The 21,023-nt window shown below is 41.9% G+C and overlaps 1 protein-coding gene across 1 annotated transcript in view; it reads left to right on the forward strand.

The window, feature by feature from the left end:
* The first annotated feature begins 13,290 nt into the window (after positions 1 to 13,290).
* The window catches only part of LOC135525876 (steroid hormone receptor ERR2-like), a 61,885-nt gene continuing 54,152 nt past the window's right edge, over positions 13,291 to 21,023 (forward strand). Inside the window, exons 1-2 of the mRNA XM_064953821.1 lie at positions 13,291 to 13,768; positions 18,168 to 18,236. Coding sequence (XP_064809893.1) covers positions 13,719 to 13,768; positions 18,168 to 18,236 — 119 coding nt within the window. The 5' untranslated portion in view covers positions 13,291 to 13,718. The remainder of the gene's footprint in view (positions 13,769 to 18,167; positions 18,237 to 21,023) is intronic.

Genomic DNA, 21,023 nt, shown 5'->3' on the forward strand with positions numbered 1-21,023 from the left:
AGTCATGTTCTCCAGAGCCTGGAGATTGGAGATGCCCTGGCATGGTCCTCCTTGTTGCTGTAAGAGAGCTATGATGGGGGCACCGCGGGCAGCTGTTGGGCAGGGAGATGCCCTGATCCCCCTTCCCTAGGTCTACCACTGGGTCTCCAATAACGCCACATGGCACCGTGGTCACCAGGTCACACAGCTGCTGTTCAAAATCAAATAAAATCACATTTTATTCGTCACATACACATATTTAGAAGATGTTGTTGCGGGTGTAGTGAAATGCTTGTTTTCCGAGCTCCAACAGTGCAGTAGTATTTACATATTCACAACAATACACACAAATCTATAAGTAAAATAATGGAATTAAGAAATATATAAATATTTGATCGAGCAATGTCGGAGTGGCATTGACTAGAATCCAGTAGAATAGAATAGAGTATATGCATATGAGATGAGTAAAGCAGTATGAAAGCATTATTAAAGTGGCCAGCGATATTAAGTCTATGTATATAAGGCAGTTGTAACAACACTGGTAGAGAAAGGAAGATGGGGAGAGGAGAAATTCTCAACCACAACGTAAGAGAGAATCACTGCTTTGTTGGAAACATAAGTCTTTAAAACAATAAAACTAAATTCCAATGCATTTCTACAAAGTAATCAAGTCATGATATGAAATTAGATGTTTTGTTAGATAACTGTTTGGTTCATGGTCAATGAGTATAATATTATCTAGAGTGAGATTTATTATACAATCTATGTTTCATTTGTTTAGATGATAACATATAAATCACAATGTTTAGTGTGGAAATTACACTGATCAGCTGAATGAGGTAGAGCATGCAGGGCTGTTTCTGCCAGCCTTGATCAATCTCAATCCCACTCACAGCCTCCTAAATTGAAAACTAAGGAAAGTAATTTTGTGCTCAATGGAAGTTTTCCTTTGGAAATTTTGCCTTCCATTAAGAATCAAATTAAGTGCTGGACCACTGCTTTCTGAGAGTCACTTTTAACTGCTCCCCCCACCACCAACAGCATCATCTCCACCACGATGTGCACACATAAACACATGCACCCACCTACGCACACACTTTTAATTTGTGATTTATTATGTTCTCGTGAAGGTAGCCCAGATTGGCATGCTGTTGAGTGAGAGGTGGTTGTTCCACTGCACAATGGTGTGTGCGTTTGTGCATGTTTGTGCGTTTGTGCATGTCTGCGCGTGTGCGTGTGTGTGTGTGTGTGTGTGTGTGTGTGTGTGTGTGTGTGTGTGTGTGTGTGTGTGTGTGTGTGTGTGCGTGTGTGCGTGTGTGTGTGTGTGTGTGTGTGTGTGTGTGTGTGTGTGTGTGTGTGTGTGTGTGTGTGTGTGTGTGTGTGTGTGTGTGTGTGTGTTTGCACACGAGCGCAATTGTGTGCCACAGAGGGGGGTGAGGGTGAGTGTGCAGCCATCATTCATTCCTGTGGGCCAGCCCTTGCAGCACGTGGCAGCAGGTGACCAGTGTCAGACAGGAAAGGTCACAGGCCTGCAGTCTGTGCTCTCTACCCGTTTACTGATGTAGAAAACCATAGACACAGACCTCGACTCAATATGAAAACTTTGTGCACATCTCATATCCTCACAAGACATACTGAAATGTAGACTTTCCAAATAATGCCAGCAACAGCTGGATATACAGGCTTCAGTATGCTTCAATTCACAACAATACACACAAACTAAAAGTAAAATAATGGAATTTAGAGATATATAAATATTTAATCAAGCATGTCGGAGTGGCATTGACTGTAATCCAGTAGAATAGAATAGAGTATATACATATGAGATGAGTAAAGCAGTATGAAAGCATTATTAAAGTGGCCAGCGATATCAAGTCTATGTATATAAGGCAGTTGTAACAACACTGGTAGAAAAAGGAAGATGGGGAGAGGAGAAATTCTCAACCACAACGTAAGAGAGAATGGATGGGATGACCAGTGAGATATACCTGCTGGAGCGCGTGCTACGGGTGAGTGTTGTTATTGTGACCAGTGAGCTGAGATAAGGCGCAGCTTTACCTAGCAAAGACTTATAGATGACCTGGAGCCAGTGGGTCAGGCAGCGAATATGTAGTGAGGGCCAGCCGACTAGAGCATACAGGTCGCAGTGGTGGGTGGTATATGGGGCTTTGGTGACAAAACGGATGGCACTGTGACTGCATCCAGTTTGCTGAGTAGAGGGTTGGAGGCTATTTTGTAAATGACATGGCCGAAGCCGAGGATCGGTAGGATAGTCAGTTTTACTAGGGTATGTTTGGCGGCGTGAGTGAAGGAGGCTTTGTTGCAGAATAGAAAGCCGATTCTAGATTTAATTTTGGATTGGAGATGTCTAATATGAGTCTGGAAGGAAAGTTTACAGTCTAGCCACACACCTAGGTACTTATAGATGTCCAAATATTCTAAGTCAGAACCGTCCAGAGTAGTGATGCTAGTCGGGCGGGTGGGCGAGTGCGAGCAGCAAACGGTTGAAAAGCATGCATTTAGTTTTTCTAGCGTTTAAGAGCAGTTGGAGGCCACGGAAGGAGTGTTGTATGGCATTGAAGCTCGTCTGGAAGTTAGTTAGCACAGTGTCCAAAGAAGGGCCAGATGTACAGTATCCAGAATGGTGTCATCTGCGTAGAGGTGGATCAGGGAATCACCCGCAGCAAGAGCGACATCGTTGATATATACAGAGAAAATAGTCGGCCCGAGAATGGAACCATGTGGTACCCCATAGAAACTGCCAGAGGTCCAGACAACAGTCCCTCCGATTTGACACACTGAACTATGTCTGAGAAGTAGCTGGTGAACCAGGCGAGGCAGTCTGTTGAGTCTGTTGATAAGAACACAGTGATTGACAGTCTTTTTTTATTTTTTATTTTACCCCTTTTTTTCTCCCCAATTTCATGGTATCCAATTGTTGTAGTAGCTACTATCTTGTCTCATCGCTACAACTCCTGTACGGGCTCGGGAGAGACAAAGGTTGAAAGTCATGCATCCTCTGATACACAACCCAACCAAGCCACAATGCTTCTTAACACAGCACGCATCCAACCCGGAAGCCAGCCGCACCAATTTGTCAGATGAAACACTGTGCACCTGGCAACCTTGGTTAGCGTGCACTGCGCCCAGCCCGCCACAGGAGTCACTGGTGCGCGATGAGTCAAGGATATCCCTACTGGCCAAGCCCTCCCTAACCCAGACAACACTATGCCAATTGTGCATCGCCCCATGGACCTCCCGGTCGCGGCTGGTTATGACAGAGTCTGGGCGCGAACCCAGAGTCTCTGGTGGCACAGCTGGCACTGCAGTACAGCGCCCTTAACAACTGCGCCACCCGGGAGGCCCGATTGACAGAGTCAAAAGCCTTGGCCAGGTCAATGAAGACGGCTGCACAGTACAATATTTTATCAATTGCGGTTATGATATCGTTTAGTGCCTTGATTGTGGCTGAGGTGCACCTGTCACCAGCTCGGAAACCGGATTGCACAGCGGAGAAGGTACGGTAGGATTCTAAATGGTCAGTGATCTGTTTATTAATTTGGCTTTCGAAGACTTTAGAAAGGCAGGGCAGGATGGATATAGGTCTATAACAGTTTGGTCTAGAGAATCACCCCCTTTGAAGAGGGGGATGACCGCAGCAGCTTTCCAATCTTTAGGGATCTCGGATGATACAAAAGAGAGGTTGAACAGACTGGTAATAGTGGTTGCAACAGTGGCGGCGGATAATTTTAGAAAGAGAGGGTCCAGATTGTCTAGCCCAGCTGATTTGTATGGTTCCAGGTTTTGCAGCTCTTTCAGAACATCTGCTTTCTGGATTTTGGTGAAGGAGAAGCTGGGGAGGCTTGGGCAAGTAGCTGTGGGGGATGCGGAGCTGTTGGCAGGGGTTGGGGTAGCCAGAAGGAAAGCATGGCCAGCTGTAGAGAAATGCTTAATGAAATTCTCGATTATCGTGGATTTATCGGTGGTGACAGTGTTACCGAGCCTTGGTGCAGTGGGCAGCTGAGAGGAGGTGCTCTTGTTCTCCATGGACTAGATCAAGGTGTATTGCTCTTGTTTCATCCTCTCCACGGCCTCAGGGGTGTCTTCCGTTGATTGCATTACATTCACAGCAACCTTCCCCTCATTAGTGGCAACTATGTTTCAACTCCTTATTTCGCATGGCTGATCTGAGGCCACACACGCCAGCATGCACACACACACTTATTGTAGGGCATTTCTTTTGACGACACGTGCCCATTTTTTGTCTTAGATTTAAGTTGCGATGGACATGGAAGATGAAGAGGGTTACGATTAGATTTCAATCGTATAGAGTAGCTATATGTTTGGTTGTAAGATAAATATTTTTGTTTAAGATCATTTTCACATATGACATGTGCAAATGAAACCATTGTACTGGCCACACTATTGTGAAAAAAGGGCATTGATAGGAAGGTAGATAGGACTGATCAATTGGAAGTGCAGTTTTCTCCCCAGGCCTTCCTTCATATCTCTACCTCCTGTATGTGCTGCGGAAGGGTCGGGAGTAGGGTCAGGTAAGTGGTGGCGTGGGCGGGCTTCTGCCCCTTTATCAATCAAGATTTTAATTACACACGTCCAGGGTGACAGCTAGATTAGAAACCAATCAACGCTATCGGCCACAACATCTAATTACTGTTTATTGACAGATATGGCCCCCTTCACTTTCCCAAATAAGATACACCTCCCCCACCCCTTACACAAAGAGGAACTGCTCCTACTGTCCATGAAAGACTTTATGAGTAGTAACTCTCTACTTGGAAATCAATGTATGCTTATGGAGGCAGGCATTCCCCCAAGTATTCTATGGTAGTCTATGTCAAGTTATCTTTGGAGCTGAAGACATTTGATCTCATGTAGCCTGAAAAAGCAAGAACCTGAATTCGGACCAGTGATTTTACACGTAATTGGACACTACCACCCATTAACCTCTCATAACACTATGTCCAAGTGTTGCCAGTTTTGCTGGTGTTGGGACAGTATTTTGGGTGTTTTCCATAGTTCAGCTGTCAGTTCCTCCTGCATATATGCTATTTTAATGACCAGTGGTGACCGACCCCTGAGCTCTGACCCTGAGGACCATACAGGTAGACCATCAGGTACCGTGAACCCCGATGTTCAGAATGCTGCTCCCCAGCCCATTCTCCCTGCATCCTTGGGAGCATGGAGCTCCATGCTCTGCTACTCTCTGCAACTCTGGAGCACGTCTGTCTACTCTCCATCAGCTGTTTGACAACCCCCACCACCACACTGAGCACTTCACCGTTAAAGCCGAGAATCTGCCTCAGGTAAATATGGAGTCAATTATTGGATTATTGTTATTTCATTTGGCCGTGTAGTAATGGCTGGATTATAAACATTGCAGAGTATAGATTTCCTGTCAGATCCTATGAATCAAACATCCTTATCTCATTTCCAGACTGCCTCTCCACCCAGCACTGCCATCTCCCAACCAGGGAATCCAGGGGAGCAGAAAGAACAGCCCTGCAGCCAGCCAGCACAGCTCAGCACAGTACAGGCACTCCAAAGTCCATTCAAAGATTTCAAAAACCACTTAGGACTCCTGCCCATATTTGTTAAGCAAGTAAATCTACAGGGTGAGGTGCACTGAATTTAGAGAGAGGGGAAGAGAAGGGAGAGAGATAGGACAAGGGGGAAAAGGGAGAGAGATGTCTTCCAAATGAAATTTGGAGGATGGTGGATGGAGGCGGGCTGACAGCAGGTGGAGTTAGTGAAGCTGCCCTCTGATTTGGTTTGAACCATGGGAAAGAAAAATGTTTGTCTTTCTTTGAATTATGCAACGTTTTTGAGAGGGAGTTGAGATTAATGCCTGGTTTGTTTGATCCCGGGACATCACTAATGGTGGTTCTGTCTGATGGTTGATGCTTCTTAGCTCATCTCTCTGCCTGTTTGACATGGGAGTTACTTCACTGGGTTTACAACATCATCATGATTGGGTTAGTGGAACAGTGTAGAGCAGTAGGAAAACAACCATCCACGGAGTTTACCTTACAGTCTCTATCCAGCTCTCTCCTCACATCTATAGAGAGATGAGAATATTAAGAGTATAATACCATTATAATGTATGCCAACCCCGAAAAGCATGAGTGTACTGTAGTTTGAGCAGAAATCAGTCTATTCATTCATCCCACCAAGGCACTGATAATAACTCCATGCATGCATGGAAACACTCTGGTTTCATTGACCTGCTTACTAAGTGAGGCAATAATCACCTTGAAATTTAACCATCTGAGGAAGAGTCTTTTCATTGGGAACTAAACAGGGCCACTGTTGTAATTCCTCAGGCCTGATGGATGCTGTGCCTTTAACAAATTGCATTTATAGATTTTCCCTTTGAAGGGATAATCTGATCTCTTAATTTATATTTCTACCATGAAACACAAGTGATCTTTCCAACCCCCTGGTGCACCTCAATTGGAATATATTTTCACATGCACTTAATCGCATTCAAATATATTGATATTTTTTATGTGACTGACTATTTCATAATTTGAATGTAATTTAATGTTCTCTTTCAACTGTATTTATCAATAGCCTATCAACATGGACCCTAAACTTGTATATTTAGCCTATGAATTTAATTAATGGGTTAATTATACAAACATAGTACATGTTGTTGCTGGCAGGTTCCTGCCATTGGTTCAGTTCCTGAATTGCAATGTGATTGTACAATAAAAATTCCTCGCTTGTCCTCGGTGGTCTGGTGAAATACCACTCCCTCTAGCGGAGATAATGGAATTGGCGCGCTTGGTAGTCCCTACACAAACTGCATACGCCTTCAAAGCAAGTGTCGTCAGGAATGAGGGGTCATCTCAGCTTAGGGTCAGCGTTAAATGGAAGAGTTTTTGAATTATTATCCCATTATGTTGTCTTTAAAGTTATGCTACTTGATGACAGACAACTCATTAGATGTCTCTATTTTTTACTTTCTATTTGACATAATTGCCCACAGAAACCTATGAAACAATGGATTTGATAACAAGCATAGCAAACATTGCACATTACTTTTCTGCTATAGTAAATTCAATACTGACACCATAAGTGGCCTACAGTCCACGACACTAATTGCAGCAACTCGATGCAAATGCATATTTCCAAGAGGCAAAACTAATTAGGCTACAAGTTTTCATACAGTAACTGAACTGAGGTCATTGTGAAGAAGGGGGTTCCTGATCATTTGCATACACATCTGGCCCCCATATGCACCGTCTCAAACTTCCTGAGGGTCTGTCACAGTGTTAGCAGCTATGCGATACTGTTGCGACGCCCTGATCTCACTCTACTGCAGACGCTACGCTACTATTGTCTTGTTATTTATTCATCAACAGTGGAATCCAACCGACCTTTTCCAGAACTACTGTGGTATTCAAGATTTGCGCCGAGTGTCAACTGTCACTGCTGTTTTCTTGGTGAAGATGTACACTAACCCAGGGGCACACGTTGCTGTTATGGACCCCGAGGGGGAGGAGAGAGAGAGGGCAAATATTCTATGGCAGTTATCCAAATTATCCCCGACTTTTTCTCCGTAACTGTAGCAGTAAAGGTCAGTAGTGGCTTCAAACAGCTGTATAGGCACCTAGGTCTCTACAACGATTTTGGTGTCGCCGCAGGGGATGGACTGAGAGGGCAAAGGCTGGAGGAGGAGTTGATAGCTGCCTACATGACTAAAACTGCACATTCACAATCATAGGGAAAGAGCCGTTATTACGCTATTGAAGACAGCACTCCTACGCAGTAGCACCTGGGGGACTTGATATGACCTGTCTGTGTAAGGTAGAGTATTCTCAACCACTTTTCTCTTCCATTTATTATCATGGGCCCACTTTTCTGAAGCTGTTCACAAGTTGGCAGTTTGTAAAACTTCATTATTAGCCATTGAGTTAAAGGTTGATTAAAATATTTTGAATGAAAGATGGTCACAAATTAAGTTTTGTATTTTGATGGGGGTTAGTGTGTGTCTGTTATTTCATGCAACTTTTTAAAAGTGCATATTTCACTATGTTACTGATGTGAAGTGCTGCTGTTATTGATTAGGCTGTAGCTTAGTTCTGTCCCGGTTGGGAACTCTTATCCATGTAGTTTGCCAACTTGCAAAACAGCAGCCTCAAACCCTACGCAACGTTTTAATAATCACCCTGCTATATTCAATGTTTCATAACTATGGACAAGTTCAACATGCACTCTTTTATTCGTTTTTTTTTTCTTAATGATTTTCTTTTGTATTGATTGTGTCTCTGAATCAGAGTGCCGTGATGATGGCTGCCTGTTGTAATGAAGGACTGTTAATCAATGGAGCTGAAATTTAAATCAACTTGAAGTGCGTCGCACGCGTCTCATAGGCAAAATGAAAAACAGAAACATGATGTGAGAGAGAGAGAGAGAGAGGGGAGGACTTCCGCTAAAGCCAAACGGTCAACACAATTGCTATCCCATGTCGTAGCTATTCATCGGTAACCTTAACTTCATAACATCACCCGGTCCATTGTTGAGTGAGTTAAGTTGTGACTAACGCATCTTGGAGTTGTTGTTCGGCACGTAGCCTAGCGGGTAGAGAGGCGAGCTGGAGGATTGTCAGTTCGAATCCCGGGTCCTGGGAAAAATATCAGGTGGGAAGTGAGCTGACAACTGGAGTCATACCATTGCCTGCCGTTGATCCCTTGAACAGGCACTTAACCTCCCCCCACGCCACCCAGTGTGGCACTCCCCCACATCTCTCCAAATCCTGTGTGTCTTTCTGGTTGTTGGGTTTAACATGGAGGTGAAATTTTGGTTGGACCATGTGTGCAATTGATCAGTAAATAATTATCAAAATGAACTCTGTGGGAGTACCATTCTCGTGCCAGTGCCTGCGAATCTCGGGAAGCAAGGCCCTTTCTACTTTGCTCCCACGTTTACTGCACTGCTCTCTTGTTACCATCTTGAATATCAGATGTGTAAGACCATAATACTTTACTGCATGTTTTCTAGGCTACTATTGGTCACATTTGACTAAAAACGTAGGCCCAAGCTTAGCCTGGGGACCAAGTTAGCGTACTATTGTTATTTATTGCCTTTTTGAAATTCCAAATATTTGGGCCTATGCGGTGTGGCCTATTCTTTCATTCATATAACAGCCCCTGTATCCATAATTTTGAGACAGATGAAATCGTTGAGAAACTCAAATTCTAGCTACTTTGAAACCAGAAGCCTAGGCTACTTGTTGGGTCAAAGCAGGTCATGTTAGATGAAATGGACACAATGCATATTTTAGTACTTCATAATTGTGTGGTGACACAAACACAAACATATGCACGCAAGCACACACACACACACATACATACATACACACACGCACACACACACACACCAACACACACACACACATACAAATGCACATACACACACACATACACACACTGCTTCAACATGTTGTTATTCTTATTGAATATGTATTTATTGTCTAAGCCTCTATGTCAGATTTGCAGAGTACCAATTCCTCCTTGGTTCTCGGTGTGTAATGAAATAAGGGAGCTTTGTGAGTGTAACACTAGCCCAAAGTCTTGTATGACATGAATTGTGCGTGCTCTATTACTTTCTGTCATAACTCTGCTTCCACATTTGCTCTCCTAAGAGTGATCAAGTGTGTTCAATGCATCGAGCAGGTCTCTTCTCTTTTTTGCATCCGATTCTCCCTGTTAAATCAGCTGCCACTGCGATAAGGGAAGGTTTCATAACACACCTGATAAGAGGGCATTATGAACAACATAACTTTTATAACTGAGCTTACGCTACAACAGTCTGGCCAATGTCATCCAGTAAGCACTGGAAGGGAAGTGTAATATTTCTCTATTATATTACATCATCTCCTTCTCTGATATGCATGCAGCTTGTAAATGTTGGCATTATCAACTGTGGTAGACACGCAATGAATAAGGATGATCTTGGCATATGAACATGAATATGTAACCCTGTAAATGATCCAACTCACTAAAACCCCTGTGTGTGTGTGTGTGTGTGTGTGTGTGTGTGTGTGTGTGTGTGTGTGTGTGTGTGTGTGTGTGTGTGTGTGTGTGTGTGTGTGTGTGTGTGTGTGTGTGTGTGTGTGTGCGTGCGTGCGTGCGTGCGTGCGTGCGTGCGTGTGTTTTTATTTTTTTTATGGAGGATTCCAGCACTGACCCAGCCATTTTCATATGCATTCTAAAGGGATTTCTCCCATCCCTTTAACCAAATCAGATGGATTCTGTTTCAGAATATCTAAGACATCAATCATCCATTGAATACAATGCTCGATATTGATGCCTTTAGCACATGCCAAAGCATGTTCTTGTAGTAGCTAGCAGCTTACAGCTGTAGCTTACAGTAGTTTACAGCTCTTTGATAATATATAGTCCTTTTTTACATATGCTTATTCATGAAATCCCTTGTCAGCATTGTCTGTAATTTGCACCATGTTTCTGCAGGGTTGTATCTGGGTCAAGGAAATTGGGTAGCACTTTGTTTTGAAGAAAACATGTAGTCCTGATTTGCTCTGGATATTTCTCATTATTCCATTGGCATATTCAGTCAGATTTGTTGCAACTTCAGCAAACATGTAAGGTTTTATCATTAATTCACACTAGTTCAATTTTGGATTATTATATTGTGTCTTATAGTAGCTGCCATGTAAATCATTAGCTTAGATGTGGAAATAGAGTTCTTTGGTGTACTGTTAGTCATTTTGTGTCTTTAAGAAAGACTATATGTTTTAATGTGTGCTGCTTTATTTATTTGTTAAACAAGGCAAGTCAGTTAAGAACAAATTCCTATTTTAAATGGCAGCTTATCCCAGCTGACAGGAAACCCAATCACAGCCAGATGTGATGAAGCCTGGATTTGAACCAGGTACTACTGTGACACCTCTTGCACTGAGATGTGTGCCTTAGAACACAGCACCACTCCGGAGCCCGGGGATAGTTCCCCCAAATTACACAATCACACATTGGTTTCCTTACCCTGTAAGCAGTATATGGACAAGGAGTGACAGCGATCCATGCTTTGGTTTAGTTTCCCTGGTACTGTTTCCACATGCTAACATTTTAGCATTTGTGGCACAAATCCCATTCAAGTCATGGGACCAATATTAGCATTTTTTGTGCATCATGTTCAAATCATCGATAAGTGACTTTGTTAAGCAGTCAATTCTAGATACTTTCGTATGATTTGGACATGATGCTTGAAATATGCTAGTATTGATCAAGTCCTGTGTTGATCAATAGCCATCGTGTGATGTTTTTGCATCGATTACGGTAACGAGCCGATGAATAGAACTGGATTATTTGTCAAGCTGGAATACCATCATGTCGTTGTGGGGGCAGTCCTATTTTATTAGAGATATACTGTTACTGTACCACAGTAGGGAGAGATAAGTTTCTCGCCTGCTCTCGTACTGTACCCTATTGGTAGACATTGTACACACTTCCCCAAGTGGTCGACTCTTCAATTATCAAATGATTAAACCAACTATGAAAAGTAAAGCCACTGGCCACCATCGTTGAACTTTCTATATTCAAGAAGAGCTCGTGAAATAGGAGTGAGGTCTACTCTTTCTATTTCCTTTATCCCAGCAGTGTCAGCCATTGTCAGACTGGTCTTTTCTCCTTTAAGATGCCATGTTAAGCTGTGCTCTTATAATATGGGGATACAGTAACATGAAGACCCTCATTGACTGTGAAATGCTATCTGCATTCTCCACATTCTTCCTGGGCTTGACCAACAGTGAAACACAGGCGGTTTTAAACGGAGGTCAGAGAAGACAGGGCTGGATTTTCCGCTGCTTTCGATGCTGATGCGCTCTCAGAGTTTGAGTTATGGCTTGAGATCATCTCTTACAGCTGGTGAAAGGTCCACAATAGTCCTTCACATGTAACACCAAGTGCAAATGGCCACGCACAGCTCAATACAAGGATTTGCTTTCCTCAATGGTTCCAAAGTTGTTTTCTATTGCAAGTAAAGAAATACATCAGTTCCCGGTTGTGTCTTTGCTGTAGTTTCAGTCTTCTGTTAGTGCGCTTTTTGACTTGTTCTGAATCAAAACACATCTGATTTGGTTATACTTCTGCAGAAATGTCTCTGGTAAATTTAAAAGCCACTACTGCTGTTAGTTGGAAACAGTTTTTAACAAGATTGTTTAATGAGTAATTTGTGTTGCTGCATTGTGCAGCATTGTGTTGCTGTATTGTGCAGCATTGTGTTGCTGCATTGCTTCATTGTGGTTGTATGTAAACAAAAGAAAACATTGCTGATGGACTCTTGTCATTGTTGTGCAGTTTTTGGGGGTTAAAAATATATATACTGTATGGTCATAAATAGTCCCTGGTAAGTTTCAGCACATTCAAAAGAATATACATAATAATTATGATACCACCTTTTTGCAAAAAAAAAGAGAATTGTTAGCTATTCAACTTTTTATAAAAGCTTTATTTTTGTGAAGCTGAAAAGTAAAGGTTGAATTGAATCAATCAATAATAATGTTTGTTCTACAATAAACAGTATGTTTAGCCGTTTCCCTAACAAACTGAGATTCAGTGGGCTCAAGGGGGAAATCATTTTCTTGACTTTGTATGGATATGTGCTTTATTTTGACTCTGTACATTGACTCTGTACCAGGTACCTGTTGTATTCGGAGCATGTGACAATGTTTTTGTTGATTTGATTAGATATTTCAACATCAATAGGGCTTGTCCAGACACTCATTTATTTATTCTTTATTTTAAACGTTCACACAGTATTTCACAAATGTTCACACGTTCACAAAATATTTACATTAATAATTTTTACAAATATATATTTGAAAAAGTTTTTCTAATGCCCTACAATGTGAGATTTTAGTAGTCATATTTTTGTTGGTGTATTTTTCTACTTGTTTTAGTATGTAGTGTGAGCTCTTTAATTTGCATATGCATGTTCTAATGTAAAGTGTATTTATCTGCCTGTTTGAATGATAGTGGCTTTGTGTTTGTGTGTGTGTGTGTGTGTGTGTGTGTGTGTGTGTGTGTGTGTGTGTGTGTGTGTGTGTGTGTGTGTGCGTGTGCGTGTGTGTGTGTGTTTGTGTGTAGCGGAGTGCACGATTGAGTGAGCTAGGTATTGAGCGTGTGGTTCCCTCCTCCCTCATGCTCTGCTGGTCCCTCTGTCGCTTTAAGTCCTGCCCCTCGGAGCCAGCCAACAGCAGCTGTTCCATATTCATCAAGCCCTTGAGTCTTAAAGAGCCCTATCCTGACCATGGAAAGAGTCATTCCTCTCGCTCCCTCTCTCATGCTCTCTCCATCTTAGCGCTCATCCGCCGCTGCCTGCGCTTCTCTCGCTCTCTCTCTCTCACCCCCCTTTACCTCTCTCTCACCCCCCTTTACCTCTCTCTCACCCCCCTTTACCTCTCTCTCTCTCGCTCCCTCTCTCTCTCTTCCACTCCTCTCTCTCTCTCTCATATACGCACTGACACACACAACCACACACACATACCGACAGAGACACACACTCTCTTACACACAAACTCACACACACACAATCAGAAGCGAGCATACCTGTGCAGGCTGGGGGGAGTAGTGCTGGAGGGGCTTTTCACCGTTCTCTCTGAGGGCGCTGTGCTGTCATTTTGGGAGAGAAGCGGGTCTCAATTGTTTCCTATTTCCTCTTCCTCTTCTCATTCCTGGAATGCTAAAACTGGACTGATGGACATTTCAGAACTTTGTCTGCCAGACCCTCTCAGCTATCATAACCAGTAGGTGCATTTCTTTCTTTCAACCTTCCTTTTAACATACCCGTCTTTTGTGATATTGGATATAGCATTTTTTCCCCTCTTGCAATCTTTCTTTCTCCTCTCTCCTTCTTTCTCTTTGTGTTTTCTTGTAGAAGTGCCTGCATTTGTTTCCGTTACAAAGGTCCTGCCAATCGTGGCGCTTAACTTTTTACTGCTATAGTAAAGAGATGCACTGCGCTTTTTCCTGTCTCTCTTGCTCACACACACACTCACACAGAGAGAGATACACACTAATATGCACTATCTCTCTCTATATATATATATATTTAGAATGGCTGTTAATTTGTACAGGACTGTCTCCTGCCAGTGATATCCTAAAGCAACAGGGCAGGTGTCTGTGGTTATGTTCAATAGGGAGAGATTACACATTGTTAGCCGTGTGTCACTCTGTGCACATTTCATTAAGAGCATGGCCGATCAATTAAGAGTGGCTCATTGCAACGTGCGTATGTTTTTCCTAAAGAATAGAGGGAATGTGTCCTGTTGGGTTAGCAGCTTGTTCTAGGATGGCTTTGTTCTCTGTCCCTGTCCTGGCCGGACGGCCACCCTGGCAGAATCAGAATACATTTAAGGTGATTAGATTCGAGTGAATTCATGGAATTGGGAGGATGAGTTTACACGCTGCACTATTTGTACATCTGGGGGGAAAACATGTGAAAGGACCCTGTAACCCCAGTGATCAGGCAGCTCCAACCCAGGCAGCGGGATGCCAGGCTGCCTGTCTAAGAAGCCCTCTCTAGCTGTGGGTTTACTCAAAGTAACCTGTTATATCTAAATGCAGTTCTGCTTTTATAAATTAATTTCTTGTTGACATGTAGGAGGTTGTTTTATGTTATAGCATGTACTGTTCAGTACATTTGAGGAGCTGACTGCTATTATTACTTGAAAAAAACAAAGGAAAGTATATCCAGTCCTATTCATCTGCTTTAGAAAGTGTAAAAATACATCAGCTAGATATCTATACGTGTATGTTTTAATATCAATTTATATTTGAAGTTGTGATATTTTCTTTTGCGAATATACATTTAATGCCCAATATTTCATTCAGCGGTGACAATCTTTTAATTTGTAAGGTCTGTAAGCATTATCATGTGCTGTTGATTAAATTATTTCTACTTGCTGTGAAACCCTCATATAGTATTCAAGACAGTCATTATTTCAACCCATAACTCTTTCCACATAACAATCTAATCAGCCAAATGTGTCTGTTGTTGAAGCTGTATTGTGATCTTTTTGTTAAAGGTACCGTGCATGCCTGCTGAAAGATTTATACGATAGAGATTAATAAATTGAAGTAGTTGAGAAGTGTAGATTTTCATGTATTGAATTTCAAAGCAATACGTGCATATAGACATCCTCAATGAGATGTCATGCAAAAGAGGATATAGGCTGAATTGTTCTGACCTCCTAAGGATTCGCTCACTTGTGTTCAGGAACTCTAGTTTGAGTTTGAACCATTGACTGCTCAGAGAGAGAAGACAACCTAGATAAACTCGTTAACTCCTGAGACACACTGTTATCAACTCCTTTGTTTCACCTCGTCCTTTTTTTACAGAGGTTTTATACAACTCTGCCTTTTAGATACACCTCAGTGGAAAAGGGTCACAGTAACATAAACACGCTCATCATAATATACAATAACTATATAATAACTACTGAGACATATTTAAGATCAATTGAATTGTATTGACGTTTACCTAGTCAGTTTACTGAGTTTTTAACACTTAAAGACCTTTAAAATGCCGTTTTCCTCCTCAAAATGTGTCTGTCATGTATATATTTTTATGATTTTCTTCCAATTGTTAACAACTGGCAATCTAACCTAGTTTGGTGGTGATTCACTATAAGCACTGTAGTCAATATGAGGTGCATAAATGAAATGATTAAATGCAGTCTATTTACAGTTGACTGACATATTTCCTATGGGGAAAGTTGAATTTAAGATCATTGTAGCAAGAGTGTAATTTCAACAGAAACATGCAATATAACTATTTAGGGTTTTATTGGAAATGTGAACACAATATACAACAGTAAAGTAGTGTTAGTGGTTAACTTAGGCAAAGCTTTACTTTGTTTGCTTTCATAACACAAGTAGATTATGCAGAATCATTTATTTATTGCATGTAATATAACATATACACACAGTATACATAAAACATATTATTAAGTCGAATAAGATTCCTAGACACAAATATTAATTTCTCTCAATGTTGTGTTAACACTCTTCCATTCATGTAACATTTATAAGACAAACAATTATCATTAGAAATGTACACAGAAAATATAACTGCAAGGGGTTGCTGGCATTCAACATGTATTTGACATGCTTTATTTTATATCACATGTGAAGTAGAGACAGCGTGTGTTTCCTTATCTTCTGTGGTATAGAAAAGGTCATGCCTGTATATGAAATATATAACTCCATATTTAATTCTAGGTTTGACATAATTATTGTTTTCTATGATATGGGTGTCAGACATAGGTGCATGTAAAAATTATATTAGGAAACAAAACACTTATTAGGGCTTTAGTCGTGTGTAGAGGTAATTACAAACAGTAGATGTTTTGACGTGCCATGCTTGGCAATATCTCAAACATAAATCAGTTGAAGATTTCTTTTATGCATAAATCAGCAAGCTGTTATCTTTTTCATAAATCACATTGAATTAATTTAGATATTTATCTAACACTATTTATCATCCTCTTAAGTTTAATTTGATTGATTTGATTTTAAATCATTTAAATCACTTTTTTTTTTACATATTAATTGTACATAGCAGTTAATCCTAAAGTAGAAGCATCGTGCAAAAGATTCAAGACTTTCTAATGAAAATAACTTCGGTCAACATCTATACAATTATTGCTAATGCCACAAATGTTATCTTTGCTTTTCATACTAACTAATGCAGTGTTGTTCATTATAGGACATATTTGCATTGAGCTTCCAGTGTGTCGTTATCACTAGTAGTCCATCTGCTTGGTCTGTGGACAGCAGTATTTTCAGCCGCCAGCGTGGTGTGGCGTGGTGTGGTGTGGTGTGGTGTGGCGTGGTGTGGTGTGTGTCTCCGGTGCTTGGTTGCTGGGATTACTGGGACGTTTGTGCACCGTGTAATTAGCAGAACCAGAGCAGTGATGTGGAATCAGTGTATTATTATGCTACTCTATAGATTGACCTGGGTGCCCGAATGACTGCCTACTACTGTAGGAATAGGATTGAGACAGTGACTGATTTTTATTTCAGACAATATGGAGAGGTATGTATAGCCTAGTATTACTGCTCGTTTGAATTTGTCACCCAAATACATTTGACCTCAAAAAGAGCAATAGTAGATATGACGTGGTATGTCCTTTAAGATATCTCTCTCCACAGCTTCAAGTTTGCTCGATATTTATTCTCCCTTCTCGATTGGGATGCATAGTAAGCTACGTACACCAAGATTGGTGTGGATAGTAAGCCGTAATTCACAGCACTTGATTCGTTTAAGTTGAAGTCTCTCTTGGCTCAGACGGCAGGAGGTAACATATGGCAGTCAGACAGGCTTATTGTTGCTCTCCTATTGCTCTGGCTGTTTCAGCGCCGCTCAGAAATCAGCCAATGCTGAGGATTGTCAGTTTGAGTTCATCTGGTCTCGCTAGCAAACGCACTCTGAGCGGCAGGCAGCCGATTGAGACAGGACTCCTTTCCCTCCCTTAATGTTCCATCAACACCCTCACTGCTCCTCCCAGCCATATTCTACATGTCCATTTTCCATTTAGGGAATGAGATCTTTTGGATGAATTTTCACAAAAGCAAAACTTACCACACAGCGATTAATCCGATCCATTAGGCTCAGTAAAATACCCATCTCTAACATTCCTTCTTGTCCCTTCTCTCTTTATTCTGATTAGGTTTCAGAGAACAAGGCGAGGGAATTGCATTAGTGTATCTTAAGTTAAAAGCTCTTTGGTCTTTGACCAAGTGTTTCAGTGTTATTGGGTTAATCAGATTTTTGCTGTCTTCATGGAGATGCTATCGCGGGGTAGAGGCAGTGCCGGGTAACCAAAGCAGCCCTGCACAGACACTATCCAGATGGGATCAGTTTACGGTCATTTGGTTTCAGAATACATTACCAGAAGAGGCTCCTGGCCGAGAACAGCCACCCCGCTAAGAGCTAGGAGCCTGTGGTCGCTGTGGCCACTGCAGACAGCCAGCCAGCCCCGGTGACCACCGCTGTTCACCCGGCCCGCTCAAACCTTCCTCCTGTCTCTCTCCCTCTGCACTTAAGGGGAGGTGTCGGGGGAAACGTGTCTTTTAAGAAAAACCTAATGTTTTAAATTACATTTGTCACACAATTCTAAATGCATCTCCTTGTACCAACAGGGCTTCGTTGTCCAATTCATTAGGGCGATTACTCAGTCCACTGGCCACACTGGAGCCTTCTCATTTCTGGTAAGCTCTGCATATGAGTATCATTTCTTTCACTGTAAACCTGTCACTCAGATCTGGCTGTTAAGGGAGGGTGGGGGGTACTGCCCTGGCCCCCAGGGCGTTTAGGGATGCAGAGTGGATTTACCCTCCTTGTTCTCCATTTTGTTTTTCTGTGTGTTTGTAATTGTTGGCTACTTGCACCTACTTTTTAAGGGAAGCTCTTCACACCCCTTCACTTCCACATTAACATGCAGTGTCACTCTTCCCCGTTCTTGTCCTTCATGCATCCTTATTTTCCAGCAAACTAGGCAGGATAGAATATTAGGACACAGAGTATTGAGACTCAAACAGAATGAACTGCGCACATCTGCTACACCTTATCTGATATACCTGATCTAAACTAGGGTCTCTGGAGATGCTTGCTTATTGCTTGTAAAATACATAACGAAAATGATACAAGTTCATACAATTTATCTGAAATCGGTGGACTTCCATTTCTGTGATGTTTCTTTGACGATTTTCATTTTGATTTGTTTGGTTGAAGTCTGTGTAGTTTCTCTCAGAACACCTAGATAATTGTCCCATTAGTATTTAGCACCCTTTGATAGCGCTCTAACATTACAGCTTTATTTTGGATACCGTGACTGATACGAGCTCATGTAGTGTTTGGCCTTTCTAGTCTTTTCTGTGATGAGCCACGTGTCACTTTGACCGTTTCACGACATCCACCCGCACTGAAACCACCAAACGCCACCACCAGTCCCTCCTAATTTTGGCCACGGTAACCTTGGACACCTTCACTGCAGTGTGAGAATGTGTTTAAAAATAACCAGGTCCATTAGTCTAGGAGGATAATGCTAGCCTAGCTACGTGGGCTACTCTCACGCCCTTGTGGCAGCGAAGTGCTATCACTGACACGGTGCGTCAGCACTTCTTCCTGTTGCTCCAACACGGAAAGGCTCCTCTTGATTTACACACACACACACACACACACACACACACACACACACACACACACACACACACACACACACACACACACACACACAAAGGAGGTTCTGATGGAGTACTGTCAGAGACGATGTGAAAAACTGTAAAAACATAATACCAGTATTATAAGAATTATAATACACACTTTACTAGTTCTCATGAAAATGTATATATGATTTCAGAGCATCGGTACACTAGTTTTTCTTCTTTCTGACACAATGTGGCAAACAGCTGTAACTACAGGTTTATTACAATTAAATATATGGTGAGATTGTGATTAACCATTTAAAGTGTAATCATTGAATCATCTTTCTTTGGTGTGTTACTCATCTCGTCATCTGTCTGTTTTCATTCATTCCTCTCTCTGTCTGTATTTGCGTCTTTTTTGCCACCCAATGCACGCGAGACTGAACAATAATTCTGCAGCTTTTCGATACGCTCTGTCTTAAATGTAATGGAGGGAAAATGCTAAGTCCGCTAATTTACACTTGGTTAAAAGCGTGACGTGGAGTGGGTGGCTACGCGGGCGTTTATCAGTGAATGTTATTGGTATTGAGCGGCCAGTCCTTTGAAGGTTATGTTTCTGAGCAGTAATTGAAATGCAAAATAACATTAGGATCGATGGTTAGCTCTGTTTATTTATGAAATCAATATTGAAACCGTCCGTCACAATAGCAGCTCTGATTCTTACTGACAGCTTAACCAAGTATGGACGGACTGACTGTACACGGACTCAGCTCTCCCAGGCATCGCAGCCATAACAGCTGTTAGACTAAGAGCCATTTGCCTCATCGTTCTTCTTTGCCCTACTCTGCTCTACTCTGCCCTGTTCTGTCCTTCCCACCCAGGCAGACTGATGGCATGGAGTATTGTAGGAGGTTCTGATGATATGTTGTAGGTCTGTCTGAACAAGTGCATAAATGAGCTTGGATGAGGAGCGACACTAAAGTTACAAGTTCAGGAGTTAAAATGAAGGGTGTGAATATGTAGTGTGCGTACATACATACTTGTCAGACCCCTGCTGTTGCGTTGTGCATTTGTCTCTCCCAGAGAGAGAGAGAGAGAGAGAGAGAACTGCCCTGTTTGCCTGCCCTGGGGCTGGTACTTCTGACTGACCGATCGCCAACCATTAACATCCTAGCATGCAGGCTGACTACTGGCCACTCTCTGCCTCAGTATGCGGGCCTAGTTTCACTGTGGTGACGGGATATTTATTGATGTGTTTATTTCGTAGGGCCCATGTCAATATGTTTTGCAGTCGTTTTGCAAAATGGATAGGAATATTTTTGTTTTTGTTTTCAGTTAAATTGTCAACTTAGAGTTTTAGAATATTAGTGCTAAAACATTGGGTAATGAGATTTCTGGATATTGTGTATTTTTCACACTGATCTTTTTCTGGGTTCTGTCTTTTCGGAAGGTTTACCACGTCTATTTCATTTCTTTGTTTTTATTCAATGTCAAGGTGCTATCTTCTCTACGTAAATCAAAATACATTATATAGGCATTTTGTCCCTCTCTCAGTGCTGTGCTGACCTGTGAGTGTCTCAGTAAACCAGAGTGCATTATAATGTAAATCTTTATTCATCACGCTCTCTGCCTGAGAGAAGCCTCTCTGCTTTCATTTCTAGAATGTCACAGCAGAGGTATGGACGTACATGATGCTGTAGGGGGTACGTAGAGGGAGGATGGATGGCTTGGCCAGGGCTACTGCATATGTTATGGAAGGTGTAAGCTAGTCATACTTTATGTTGTGTTTTCATATGCTTATGGCATAATACAGTATCTGACAGTTTTTCAATTGTAAATGTTGTTGTGCGT

Source organism: Oncorhynchus masou, chromosome 32 (genome assembly GCF_036934945.1).
Source record: "Oncorhynchus masou masou isolate Uvic2021 chromosome 32, UVic_Omas_1.1, whole genome shotgun sequence".
NCBI classification, from domain to species: Eukaryota; Metazoa; Chordata; class Actinopteri; order Salmoniformes; family Salmonidae; genus Oncorhynchus; species Oncorhynchus masou.